At 40.2% G+C, this 14,705-nt stretch overlaps 1 protein-coding gene across 1 annotated transcript in view; it reads right to left on the bottom strand.

Annotated features, from left to right (window-relative positions):
* Kmt2a (lysine methyltransferase 2A) overlaps positions 1-14,705 on the bottom strand; it is a gene marked incomplete at its 5' end in the record, with an annotated part of 89,212 nt that overhangs the window by 13,696 nt on the left and 60,811 nt on the right. Inside the window, 11 exons of the mRNA XM_010629473.1 lie at positions 1,166-1,230; positions 2,430-2,510; positions 3,531-7,776; positions 7,977-8,162; positions 8,339-8,499; positions 9,733-9,811; positions 9,931-10,048; positions 11,000-11,158; positions 12,172-12,309; positions 13,008-13,114; positions 14,179-14,372. Coding sequence (XP_010627775.1) covers positions 1,166-1,230; positions 2,430-2,510; positions 3,531-7,776; positions 7,977-8,162; positions 8,339-8,499; positions 9,733-9,811; positions 9,931-10,048; positions 11,000-11,158; positions 12,172-12,309; positions 13,008-13,114; positions 14,179-14,372 — 5,534 coding nt within the window. The remainder of the gene's footprint in view (positions 1-1,165; positions 1,231-2,429; positions 2,511-3,530; positions 7,777-7,976; positions 8,163-8,338; positions 8,500-9,732; positions 9,812-9,930; positions 10,049-10,999; positions 11,159-12,171; positions 12,310-13,007; positions 13,115-14,178; positions 14,373-14,705) is intronic.

Here is a 14,705-nt window from a genome sequence, read left to right as displayed (position 1 = left end):
TATATCTCCAGCCCTTCTGTAATAATCTTCAATAGAGTTAAAGCAAAATAAAATAATGGTTAATATGTGTAAACATTTGCTATGTATCAGACACTCTTAAGAATTTCACATAGATTAACTGATAGAAACCTCACCACAACCTAGTAAAATAAGTGTTACTTTGCTCTCCAGTTTCCTTCTTACTTTCTTTTTTGGTACTGGGGATAAAAATCAGGACCTTGCACTTACTTGCCAGGCAGGCTCTGTGCTGCATCCCCGACCCTAGTCCTCATTTTCAAGGTAAGGCAACTGATGCAGGGTAACATGGCAGGTTCATATAGCTATCATGTGGTAGAGCTGAAATTTCAACCTATGTGGTTCCAGAGACTTCTCTCAGCCTATCACTGCTTTCTTACAGTAATAGCCATGTCAGTCCTCCTGAGAAATTAGCAAATCCGCCCAAGTCTCATGCTTAAGCCCTTTTTCCTACCTGGTTCTCTTTTGCGAAGTCCCATCCATGAAAATGGGCAAGGCCTTATATCCGGAGCTCTCTAATCTTTTTTTGTTTTTTGGTGATAGATTTGGGGATTGAATCCAAGAGTGCTTGTTCTATCACTGACCCACATCCCCAGCCCTTCTAAGACAAGGTCTTGCTAAGTGGCCTGAGCTAGCCTTCATTGTGAGATCCTCCAGTCTTAGCTTCCCAAGTACCTGGGATTACAGACATGTATCACCACACCTGGTATAGAGCTCTCTAATCTTGAAGTGACCAGTTGTTTCCTGATCAAATTCATTAAGACAGATGGAACATGCTATGAGGTTTATCTAGTGTTGTAACTAGAATCTGGCTATCAAACACAAATAGTTCTTGGTCTCTTTTAGTAACAACTTAAGAACGAATCACGTCACTAGCTATTTGTATCCTACTGTTTTTAGAACTGGTAGAGCAGAAGAGTATTTGCAGGCATTGCTCTGTGTCCACTAGCTGACAGGTGATCATACATTATGGAGTGAAAGAGGCACAGAAGATAGGTGCTGAGTTTCAATCTATAACATTGGCCAATCACTTAACTTTACAAAGCTTAGAGTTTTTTTATGAACCAAGAAAATTAGGAGGTAAAGTAGGTGACTTTAATAGTCCTAGCTTTAGGATTCTCTGATTCTAACCCATTACCCACCTACATACCTGTACTTTCTTGCTCATTTGCTGGATTTTGTGTTGCCTGAGTCTCTGGAAGAACAGCCACTTGTCTAAGTGAAAAGAAAATGAAATGTGAGATTCAACATCTGCTGATCCTCAATTCAAAGATAAAAACTGTCCATAATTTATCTGCAATATAGTTGTGCCAGTTCTATAAAATATCTAATAGAAAATGTACTGTGGGGTGACTTTTTGTAAAACCTGCTGAATGAATGCTGCTACCACACCACTAGTGAATGATACATTAAAAACAAAAATCAAAAAAACCCCGCCATTTCTACAAGGTTCCTTCCCAAATGTTGGTAATGAATATCTACTTTTGAAGTTGTAGACTATACCCTTGATATTCTCATATACCTAGAAAAAAAAAAAAAAAAGAACAATCTGAAACAGTTCTGTAGTTACTAAAATAAGTTACCTGGGCCAGAGATTTAGCTCATTGGCACCATGCCTGCCTTGCAAACGCAAGGTCCTGAGTTCAATCCCCGATGAAAGAAGGAAGGAAGGAAGGAAGGGAGGGAGGGAGAGAGGGAGGAAAGAAAGGAAGCAAGGAAAGAAGGAAGGAAGGAAAAAGGAAGAGAAAAAAAGAAAGAGAAAGTAAGTAAAAGAAAGAAAGAAAGAGAAAAAGAAAATAAGTAAGTTACCTGGCTTAACTAAAAAGCCGGCCGCATGAGTCTGTAAACCATCAATTTCACTTGTCAAAATTAAATTGATCAAAAAAATTAAATCAATCCTGGAACAATCCAAATGTATATCAACATATATTAAACTAATTAAGTAATTGTAGAACTACAATAGTATTGGAGGCAGATACTAAAAAAGTGGTACTTGCACAGAACAATGTATACAAAACAATGCAAGAATTGAAAAAAACGTTACGTACACGCATTATTCCTTTTATGTAAAAGGTGTTTACATATCATATATACATCATATATACCTGGATATGTATACAAATGCCTATATGCATAAAGCCGAATTATTAGCAAGTTATTTCTCAAAAATAAACTGAGGAGTTGGCAGGATAAATGGAACCCATTATTTAAATAATGCTAGGTCACTTTTTACACTTGATCTTAGCCAAAAGGCCGAGAAGCGATAGGTCACTTTTTAAAATGAGTTTGTATCAATTCCATTAAAAAAACCTTAACAACAAAACAAAAATCAAGGCAAATCAGGACGAACTATTTGTTAAGTGAGGTGGCCAGAGATAAGGGCTTAATTGCAGAGAATTAATTTTTTAGCTCACCCTGTGGGCTGCCCACACTCCTTTTGTGAAGACTGTTCCACACCAGCTGTATCCTGCTGCTCAGCCTCCACTCCTGGAGTCCTGGAACACAATCATTTGTACCTTTTCAAGAAACTACCAGTAAAGATATACTGAGGTGGGGCTGGGGATTTAGCTCAGTGGTTCCACCGCCTGCGTTGAAAGGGCAAGGACCCAAGTTCAATCCCCGATACAAAACACACACACACACACACACACACACACACACACACACACACACACACACACATATAAATAATACACACACACATACAAACATACACACTGAGGCAAATGTGGAGGTCAGTCTGAAGAAATGACTATCGGCATCTAATAAAATTTGTGACCCTGCAACAGTAACCTATGGTCAAAAAGGTTAGAATGATGACCTGAAGAGGTACTGACCAGAGGGTATGAGGAGCCTTCTGGGGCACTAGAAGTGTTCTGTCTTGATTGGAGTGCTGGCAACATGGATGCATACATATTTATACATTTTCTTTTACATTTTATATGTTATACTTCATTGATAAAAGTTTTTAAAAAGGACCCTGGAGCCTAGGATTTAGCTCAGTGGTTCTGCTGCCTGCTTTACAAGCACAAGGTCCTGAGTTTGATCCGCAGTACAAAAAAACAAAAACAAAAACAAAAAAACCCTGGAGGTTGTACAACCAGTCAAGAATAATCATTCCCTAGTATCCTAAACAAGGGAAAAAAGGTGGGGAGGAAATAGCACTGAATAATTATAATTATTCAGAGGAAAGAATAATTATATAGTTCTGTCTAAAAGTGAGAATGTCCACTGATGGAGCTAAATTTTGCTCTATAAAGAGAGATAAACAAAACAAAACAAAACCAAAGTCAAAACCCTAAGGGCTGGGGATTTAGCTCAGTGGTTCCACCCGCCACCTGCCTTGCAAACACAAGGTCCTAGTTCGAGCCCCAGTACCAAAAAAACAAAAACAAAAAACCCTAAGTAATATAATCAAGTTCCTAAACTCCCTCCCCAAAGTCTGTTTCATTAGCTCCTTATCTAGAGCACAAATACCCGACAGACCCAGGAGAGGTAGTATTTGGATCACTCACCCTGTAAGTGAGGGTAGGGATTTTGTGTTGGCTTCTTGGTCTGGAATGTGTGCTTCAGAACTGGTCCGCAAATGGGAAACTTTGTGCTTCTTGCCATTCCCTTTGTCTAGAGGAAGCTGAATCCGTTTGATTTTTGGTTTGGGCTTAGTGGGACCTGGCACTGAGGAGCTTGCTGACTGTTGTCCAGGGGATGGAGAGCCCCCAGGAGATGCTGAGCTGGCTTGCATGGCTGAGGGCAAAGGCTTGTTCTGCTCCAGCCCCACACCGTTAGAAGCATCTACTGGCTGGGTAAAGGTGGATGCCTGGGTCCCAGAAGCAGAAGAATCGAGATCATGCTGGGAGGAAAGGATTCCGGTTTTGCTGGCAAGCAGCTGTTTCACGTGCTGCAACTGGTAGTGTTCTTCTGTTTCCCCAGAGGGGGAAGCAGCTGTCATGCCTGTAGCCTGAGGAGAGGGCAACACACAGACACTGGATGCAGCTGGCATTGCAGCAGATGAGGGTGTCTGAGATGTCCCCAGTTGTGGGAACATTCCTGAACTTGGTGGTAAAGCCACAGGCTGGTCCTGAATGCCCAGGCTCTGCTGGCTAGCTTTGATCAGAAGATTGCTTATTGAGCCAATATCTGGGGTCCCAAGCAACCTTGGGTTAGTTAAGGTGACATGTCCTGGAACCGCTGCACTACTTGTAGGGGTTGTGGTAGTTTGCATGGATACAACATTCAAGACAGAGGAACTAGATGCCAAGCCAGACACAGGCCCTGATGTGGGGTGGCCAGTATCCTGGCTTATTGTTGCTGTGCCCGCTGCTGTGGCAGCATTTCCTCCCACACTCTGGGGTGGTAACAGGGGTGCCTGTTCAAAATACATGATGCCAGATTTAGATCTTTTGATGATGTTGGGAACAGTTCGGTGCGATGAAGTATTAAGAGAGCCCAAATCTAACAGACTGGGATGATTTGAAAGTTGGGAGGGTGTGAAGTTAATCAATGTCATATTAGAAACTACATCAGAAGGGGCAATATTTGAAGGGGTACTAGAAGGTGCAAGTTTTTTATTCTTTCGAGAGTGCAGACGAGATATGGGTCTTTTCTTAAGTCCAGGGGATGGAGTGGCTACTGTGGTGCTGAGGTCTGTCCTTGGGCTGGCTTCTGAAACCAGAAGCTGGGGATCTGGAGGAGGCTGAACCCCAATAAGTAAGCCTGAAGGAGGACTACTGATGTTGGGTGGAAAACTACTTTGCGTAGCTGTGGGGAAGGAGTGTAAGTGCTGGTGATGAGGCATGGAGAGCAGTCCTTTGCTAGCAGGAGGGAACAGAGACTGAGAAGTTGGCAAGCTTGGATTTAGTCCTGTGGTCAGGGTGAGGCCACTTCCCATGGGCCCCAAGACTGAAGTATTTGTCTCCATCACATTGGGTGCAGAACTAACAGGAGAAGTCAACTGGATTTTTTGGGTTACTCCATTTGGAAGAGTTTGGAGAACATAAAGTGGCTGCATGTTCTGGTTAACAACAATGAGTTTCTCAGTGGCTGGTTTCAGGTGGGGTGGAGTGGTTTGGACAGCTGCATTAGAAATCTGAGATGAGCCGGGACTATCAGTAGAATTGGACACATACTTTTGGTTCTGGATGGGAACAGTAGGGGAAACAGGTACCTGAAGGCCAGGGGTGCTACTGTTTCGAGTTAAGTCCTGATTGTTGGCATGCCCTTGCTCTACTGAACCACAAGGAGGGCTGGAGATGTGGTCTGCATCCATGTGTCCTTGGATAAAGTGATCAGGAGTCATGTGGCCTTCGGGAGCAGAATCTACTCCTGGACTCAGCAAAGCTGGGTCACCTTCAGTGGAAGCTACAGATTTTTCGGTGATGGTTACTCGCTTCTCCCCCGAGTCAGAGATTACAGCCAGTCTGCTAGCATTCTGGCTAGGGACAGTGGGACTTCGGGTGGTCAGGACAGAGAGATCAGATGGCAGCTCTAGAGGCAACTCAAATTGCTCCTCTGCTGAAATAGAGGAAGAGACACTACTGTCCACAGGCTCTGTGGTTGGCAGCTGCTGAGAAAATACTTCAAAAAGACCCATGTCTTTTTCACGATTACTGTCAAGACCCAAACCTTCACCAAGATTTAGAAGTTCTGAGGAAGATGACTCTGGGCTCTCACCCAATGCCTGCATGGATGGCGTATTCTTTAGTACAAAGTCCATAATGTCTGATGGCAGGATGTTCCCACAATCATCACTGTTGTTATTGTCTGAGTCAGACTTCAGGAGCTCAGTATTATAGGTATCCAGTAAATTTTTGTCTGAGGGGGTACTTGTGTGGACTCTGCGGCTTGATTCCAATGAGCTGAGCTGAGCTTCCAAGGAATCCTGTCCTTGTGTTTTAACTCTGCTCACTGAATGGCAATTATCCATCTTTGGCTCATTTTTGTGGCTAACAGAACTCTTAATGACATGTTCTTTTTCTCCAGCATCCTCAGGTCGATCAATCTTTAAATTTTCTGTTCCATTTTCTTTACCATTTCTTTTTGGAATCTGGCTGCTTTTCCTCGTTGTGGCTGTGACACTGGTATCACTCTCTGTTCCATCATCAACACCATCCAACTGTGAAATTTTTGGAAGATCACATTGTTCTTCCTCCCGAAATAAATTATGAGATGCTAGCTGTTCCTCTCCACCTGAAGAAATTACTGTTCTAGTGAAGTTATAGTAGTACAAGTCGTCTTCATCTGAAGTGCTCAAGTCATCAGCCCCATCCACCTGTCCTTCAGCTGATCTCTTGCCTCGCTTCTTCCCGGTAGAGCTGCTGTAGAATGGAATGTCTTCTTCACCATAGGATCTGACTCCATAGAGTGGGGTGAGCCCGAAGAACATGTTAGAACGTGCACGGGCACTACGACGGGGATATCTCCTCTTAAAAGAGCCATCCTCCTGCGGTTTAGGGCCATCTGGAAGCATTAGGTTCCTGTCCTGAACTGGGAGATTCTGATAGTTGTTATTTTGAGAATCCTGGGTCGAGGTATTGTTGGGGCTTGGTTGAGCCACTGGACCATCTCCTGGACTTTCAGAAGCTGAAACTGGTTCTGCAGGAGATGCTGACTCTATTTGCAAAGGAGAGGCAGGACCACTTTCTTTCAGGGTATTTTTGGATTGACTCTCACTTTCCATTTTTAGAGGTGTCAGTGTCACTTTCACTGTGCGTTTCCGGGATGCCTGTGATTCTTTGGCAGATCCTTCTACTTGCATAGATGCAGCTTTGGGTACTCCTGAAATAGAAAGAACTTTATCCCCAATTTTATCCGAAGAAACATTATTACATGGTCGTTGTCCCATAAATTCAGGAGTCAAAACCTCATCAACAAATTCTGGCTTTAGGTTTCCTTCCTCACCAGTTGTCACTTGACCAGGTTCCAAGAAAGACTTACTGGGATGCTTTTCTTTGAAAGTTTCTTTAGAATATTTTTTCCCTTTCATTCTCTTATCTCTGGAACTAGATCCCACGAGTTCATTGATAATGGATGATCTGTTGCTTACTCCAGAAAGCTTCAAGGTTTTGATTTCAGTTTCTTCATTGGGAGAGGGATTTGCCAATTGGGTAGAATCTATGTGTTGGTCTCGATCATTCCTTTGGCCTCTCAAATGGAGTGGGAAAGAGAGGGCTTCTTTAGAAGAAAATGGTACTGAAGAGGGTTCAGCAAAAGTGCTAATTTTACTAGCATTTAATTCTCCAGAAGTTGTGTTATGAACCTGTGGGGCCAATTTAGGAATTCCAGGGTAAGCCATGTTATGTGCAGATCCATCTGAACTCTTGGAACTCAGCATTTTGGTCTTCTCTCCCTTTAAAGAGGAGCTCTTGGAGGCCAACTCTGAAGCACTAGAATGTTTCATTTCTGAAGATGAAGATCCATCCAAGTGACTGGTTTTAGAGCCAATGGTAACCACTGTCCTTTGCAAACTCGAAGAGGTGGGAGTGTTGTGCCCTAGAACAGCACTTGAATTGAGTGGCCCTAAAGCATGATCAGCTGCTTTGGCACTTGACTCAGGATCTGTAACAGCCCCAATGGCAGAGACTGAGGAAACACTATTCCTGGAGTAAGCATTCCCAGTTCTCACTGGAGACATAATCCGGAGCTTAGAACGCTGGGGTGATAAGGAAGAAGTACTGTGACGCCTAGAGCCAATGCTTCGCAGTCCAGAAGAGAGTAAAGGATCACCCACAGTGACTATTTCATGAGTGGTTGGGGTAGGACTTCCTGAACAAAAGAGAAAAAAATAAGCAAGTCTATTATAGACATAAAAAAATGTCGGGAAATCAGTGGTTTCAATTGGCTATCCCTATGTATAGGTAAGTAAAAATCTGCTTTCAGTTCACAAGTTATCAACCTAAGATTGCCTGAATTACCAATCTTTGGGTTGACCTTCTAGGGTCAAGTAGATCAATGAAGTCCTTTACCTGCAGAAGGTAATGGCCGACAGCCAGGGGATCTCTGTGTAGGAGAGTAACTGGGTGTTCGAATCCTAGGGACTTTTGAGATGACATGATAGTAACAGGAGCTAGAGGTTTGCGAATGAGGAGGTCGGTCTGGTGATGGAGGACTTAAAATTTCAGCTGTACTCTGACTTTCTTTAGATGAACTTTCTGTGGTAGGAAACAATTCAATTAAAATAGCAAAGAAATGAACCAATAAAAACCCAGCTATTAGGTAATGTCAAAAACTAGAAACAAAAACCTTACAAATAAATGACTTTTTTCATGCCACTTATCTCAGTACATACTCCCCAAACTCAAAATCAAGTCCAATCTTGATTAAAGACCTGTAAATGAGGATGGACTATGGGCGATGGTCCGATTTTCATCGTGTTCAACAGTGCTGTTGATGTCTGGCTCTACAACTGGAGGACGACACTCTACTATCTTGCATGTGTACACACAGCGCTTTCGAGCATCTGTGGTACTCCAATACACACGGGAACACCTGGCAAACAGATTGGGAAACATCACAAATAAGAGGACAGAAACAGAAACTATCTTTTGTCAAACCTCTCCTTATCTGAGTCTTTTTGAATGAAAGAATTTAGTTTTATTTCATAAGTTTTCAGTATAAATGCCCCTAGTTAGGATGCTCCAAGTTTTTTGAAGTCCCTGATGTTTCCTAGTCTCTCTGAAAAACTCAAAAAGTCTTTTTATTTTCATTTTGTACTGTAAGCAGGAACCCCAAACAGTAAAATACACTAGAAACCAGAAGAGAAAAACACTAATCATTCTAGGATCAACACAGACCTACCTGAACTGTCTGAGGTAAAGGATCACCAAAAGAAGAAAGCTACTCCTGTGAACTTCTAGAATATCTGAGGCTCCTCTTCAAAAAGCAAGACGCCAATACTGCTCTGAGCACAGACTAAGTCACTAATTGAACCCTGACCCACCACAGCTTAAAAAGGCACCTGTGTTTGGACGCCTGCTTTTAATTAGATATACAACACGATTAATCGCACTAGGGCTACAGCTCTCAAAGACTCATGGTAGTTTATCTAATATCTCTTTTCCAGACCTTCAAGTATGGAATAAAACTCCTTAGAAGACTTCTCCCAAATAATAACAGTGGGCCGGGGCTTTAGCTCACTGGTGCCACCACCTGCCTCACAAGCACAAGGTCCCAAGTTCAATCCCCAAAACAAAAAAACAAAGCAAAACAAAAAAACTCCACATAACATAGTAAAATAATGTCTCTAATCACTAGATCTGTCATAGTCTATCTTTTAGGAGACTAGGAATTATTCTGACCTGCTCCCTCTTAAATTTGGCTTCTGCCTCTTCAACCTAAAAGTGAAGTTTATTTATTCAAGGCTTCAGATGATGATCCCAAGCACAACTTCTCCCCAACCCCCAATATCTTAACTTCTACACCTGGATGAATGGAATTTAGAGGAATCTAAGGAGACTGACCCTATGCTTTCTATTTAGGTTTTATTTTAAAATAATTCCGAAAGTACGCCATCAACAATTTGCTTCTGTAACTGGATTTACCTGACATGATTCTTTAGTCCCATCAACAAGGTGATTATCCAGAAAACTAGCAAAAGTCATTTTCAGTAGCAGTTAAAAGTAGTCAACAAATGCACCTCTACATTTAATAACCTGAACATTATTTTAAGATGCTTGGGAAGCAGGCAGCAAAATGTCATTTTTTCTTTATGGTACTACTTACTGATATCCAATGGGAAAGAGTTTGTCTTCACAGTCAGAGAGATCATTAAGAATTCCCAAGCAGTCAATCGTCATGGAGCCTGACCAAGAGAAGAAAAATGGCTTAGAGGAGATAATGAGAGAATCATTTTATAACAAGTATGACAAAGTGCCCAAATCATAATACAGCCTTCCCCAGTAGCCAGGGTCTAGGTCATACCAATCATCATGTGGATATTTTCTGGTTCCAAGCCATTTAGGAACTTCCTTCTCAAGCTGATGCCTTCAAAATCCACAAACACTCTTCTAAAAACTTCAAATCCATTTTCAGGAACCACCTTAAATAAAAAACCATGGTTGTTGTTAATCCTTTATATATTATACTAATGGTGTTGACTCAAGGGAAAGCATATAACATATCTCTAAAATCACCCTCCTGTTGTAAGCAGCCCTTCTTTATTTCTCATACGAGGTAGTCAGTCCACAAACACATAGTCAAAGAGTGCAAAACTGAATGTACCACCTCGTTCTTTTTCAGTACCTTCCCCCTAAGAGTTTTCCTAAAGAATTCATAAAAAGCAACCACACAAGCCAGGAAAAGACCTACTGAAAATTAAATGCATATTGCTAAACGCAGAAGCCAGTCTGAAAAGACTACTTACTATAATTCCAACTATAAGAAACTTTGGAAATGGCAAGACCATGGAGATATAAAGTGATCAGTAGCTACCCAGTAGCTAAGGGAGAAAAATGGGCAATAGGTAAAATATAGTAATTTTTAGAGCAATGAAAATACTTATACTACAATGGTGAATACATGTTTTTATTTATTATTGTTTATGGTACTGGGAATTGAACCAGGGCTTCCACAGTGGGCTACAGCCCCAGTCCTTTTTTGTGTGTTTTTATTTTAAAATAGTCTCTCCCAAAGTTGCGCAGGCTGGGCTTGAACTTTTAATCCTCCTGCCTCAGCTTCAGTGTGCCACCATGCCTGACCAAATACACAGTATTGTACATTTGTTCAAACCTGATAATGTACACCAAGAGTGCATCCTAATGTCAATACCAACTCTGGAGGATAATGATGGATCGATGTAGATTCATCATAGGAGCAAATATACGTCCCTCTAGTGGGGGGTACTCTAATGGGAGGGGCTGGATGTGCATAGAGGCAGGGAATGTACAGAAAATCTACTTTCTATTCAGATTTGCTGTGAACCTAAAATTGCTCTTAAAAAAGCAACCTCTCCTGAAAACAACAACAAAAAAAGCAACTAAAGCTGTTTTACCTCGCCTTTGATCAAATCCCGATGTCGTTGGCAATACACTTTCTTATCATCTAGAAAGACACAATTCTTGGCCCGGGAACACATGAAATGATAATTGCTGGTACACGATGTGAGACAGCAACCCACAGTGGCTCCTGGCTTCTGGCAAAATTCACATCTCTAAAACCCCAAAAGAATATGCCCCTATTCAGATTTTCAGACATTTAAAAACATTTCCCCTCTCCTCTACAGAATCACTCTGGAATTTCTATAATTCATTTTATTTATTAGTTGCCTGCTGAATTTAAAAAAAATTATATAAGGTATAGAGCTCTCTCAAATCTTCTTTTTCCTAGTACTGATAGGGCACTTAACTATCAAACTTAAATATTGCAATTGGCTCTAGAATTTGGAATTAAAGTTTTTTTCTAAGATGCAGGATTAATTTACAAGACATGAAATCTTGGAGATCAATGCTAAGGGCATCATTTTGCAAGAAAGTAATATCCCAAAATTACTCAGTTGAATAAAGACTTTCCTTGTCAAAAACTAATGGTTCTTTAGTTTTTAGTCTTACCAAATGACAAGCTTATGCTTTTTTGGCATATGCTGTTTTGTTTATTGGTTGATTTTTCTTAGACATTCATTTTTTGCCTTTCTCCTTCAAAGTACAGCTTCTCAATTTTTACTCCATCAATGCCTTTTCTGATTGCTCTCAGCTGCTATTTATCAGTTTCTTCTTTTTTCTTTTCTATTTGAGACCAGATTTTGCTAAGTTGCTTTGAACTCCTGCCTCAGGTTTCTGAGTAGCTGGGATTACCTGCATGCCCTGTGCCTGGCCCCACATTGCCTTCTCCATGTATATATTTGTATGAATTTACTCTGTGGAACCTCAGAATATTGATTCAACTGGGGCCTCTAAGGTCATTAGTCTAAATCCCTTAATAAACTGACAGTTTTCTCACAAATTTGAATTATCTCCTAAATTACATTTTTTTGTCCTTTTGTAACCCTCTTCTAAGGAACAGTACCAATTTTCCTACAACCTATACCAATACTTGGTGGCTTACTACTCTGAAACTATCGTGAAAAACCACAGTGTGATAGCATTTCTCCACAGAAATAACATCTACAAATTGAGACAGAACTACAAACTGAAAATCTTTTATAAAATTTACCCACTGAGTTCTTACCAGCTGCTTGCCCCTGATCACAGCCATATGCACATTCTTTAATGATCCATCATCATCTTCAAACACTTCTGCTGACCACAAAGCACAATTTACGTGTGTCCACTCATTTTGGCCAATGTACAATAAACGGCCAGCATCCTATGAAATAGAGATTTTTTTTCCTTAAAGAGTATGACACCAAGTACTGTATACCTAAAAAGTACCAATAAGCTCAATGAAAAAAAAAAAGAGTGTAACACCAAAGGAAGTTTTCCTTGGTATTTGCATTACCTCAGTCAAGATAATTTTAGCAAAGCAACTGCAATTCTTTAATTTAGATCACAATGCTTTTAGTTTTTCTGTTTCGACTTCCTTTCTATTCTAGATTACTTCTTCCATAGGTTGGAAATATTAAAATTTTTTAAACCTTACAACCACAGTCAGCAATATTATCTTCATTTTAAAGATGAACTTAAGGTCAGAGAGTTTACGCTACTTGCTGAGGTCAGTAAGTACCCAGTTAGGCACAGTAACGAATCCAGGCAGCCTGCAAGAACTAGGGTTAACCATTCTGTTATCTTACATTAACATAAGCTAGTTAATATGCAACTTACATTATACTCTTTCACAAAAATCTTTCTGAAGAACTTCCAGCAGAAAATAGTAAATATCAATAAGAGAACCTATGGTAAATGTTCTTTTAAATCTACCAGCTAAGCTTAAAAAAAATTCTTAAGTGCCAGAACTGACAAACATTCATTAAATAAATGGTACCCAGTCATTAAATGTTAAAATCAAGGGCAAACAAGTTATGTGAGGTGTCTATTAAGTAGGACTTGATGTCCCTAAGTACTTACATTAGCACTGTCATCACCATACATCAAACATAACGCACACTGTCTATTATCTTCTATGCCTGGGGGTGGGTTCAGCTCTGGACTGTCTTCTCGACTTCTATCAGTACCTGAGAACCCAAAAGATATCCAGTTAAAACTGGCAATACCATGTCTGAGTTCCAGGAAAAAAAGAAAACAATTCAACTTTTTATAAAATAAGTACTTTCAAAAAGTCTTCAAAGTTATGCTGTCTTACCATGCATGTTACAATAGTCACAGTATTTATATAAAAGCCTTAGTAGTATCCCAGGTGAAACAAAAATATTGATTTTAGGCCCGGTGATTTAGCTCAGTGTTTCTTCCGCCTGCCATGCAAGCTCAAGGACCCGAGTTCAATCCCCCGTACCAAAAAAAAAAAAAAAAAATCGATTTTCATTACTTTTAAGGATAACCTGAAACTTCCTTTCTCATATCCAAGCACAATGTTACCTTGGTTGTTGAACTCAATTCATTCCAAATTTGTCTGAACACTTAAAAGTTCAAGAACTGAACCTATTTTTCCCATAAAAAATAGCAAAAACAAACAAAAAACAATTGGTTCTGATGCCCAAATATTATACTTATAAATTATTTTTTCTAGGACTTTAACAAATTTTGCAATGATTTCTTTCTTTAATTCTATTGTGGTTCTCACAATTTTCCTCTTAGCTTTATTCCTGGTATCACTTAACTTTCTTTGGAGCCATGGTTACAATATTTTATGTTAATAAAGCTCCCCCCCCCCGCAAATCCCAGAATAATGATGAACACGCTAATACAAACACTATATATTGTTTGGGTGAGAGCAGCACTTAGACAAAAGTGTCACCCCTTTGTGTCTTCAGTGAGATGCAAAGTGTGAGTCACTCTCAGCTCCTATAGGTTTTCTTTACTCATATTTGCAAAGTTACAAATACCAAGTGGATTTTTTTGAACTTGGAGCCATTGAAAAAGTGAGGTACCACTGTATATTAAATTTAGATTCACAGGACAATTTAGCTCAGTGGCACTGCGCCTGCCTTGCAAGCACAAGGGTCCTGAGTTTGATCCCCGGTACAGGGAAGAAAAAAAAAAAAGTTCAAATTTAGATTCACAAAGTCCATAATTTGCATCTAGAGAGAAATGGACAATAACTCTTCAATTGGTGCCTTACTCAAAATTGGTGGTGTAGGAGGATGCAGAGGAGTTGGTGAGTCTGGTTCTCCAGGCCCTTTGGGTTTAGGAGCTGGAATGATTTTCTTCATTAAAGGAGGCTGCTCAGTGTGGCTGTTTTCCTCTCGCTCCTGCCACTGAGCATAATTATGGTCAAGTGAAGGTGGAAGCACTGCGTTTGGTAACATCCCACTGCTGAAAATAATCGATTCAACAAGTATTTATTGAACTCCTACAACATACCTAGAACTGTACAAATAACATTCTTGATATCACCAGGTCTTGGACCCATGTACCAGCCATTCACAGATTGTAAAAACAAGTTACAGAACTTGAAAATTGCGTTAAGTACATAGTACACAGGACTTCAACCTTTAAAAAATTATACTTCAATATAAAATTGTAAGCTAAACTTCCAAGAACAAATAATGACCTTATCTTACAAAAAAATCAAAAGAATTTACTGAGATAAAAATTAAAGGTGAAACATATAGAATCAAGAGAGCACTAGGGTGTCAGGATGGCCCA

The sequence above is a fragment of the Fukomys damarensis genome, unplaced genomic scaffold, assembly GCF_012274545.1.
Source record: "Fukomys damarensis isolate Sample0158 unplaced genomic scaffold, DMR_v1.0_HiC HiC_scaffold_16, whole genome shotgun sequence".
Lineage (NCBI taxonomy): Eukaryota > Metazoa > Chordata > Mammalia > Rodentia > Bathyergidae > Fukomys > Fukomys damarensis.
Note: the sequence above shows the minus strand (reverse complement) of the source record. Positions and strands in the feature narration are given on the sequence as shown.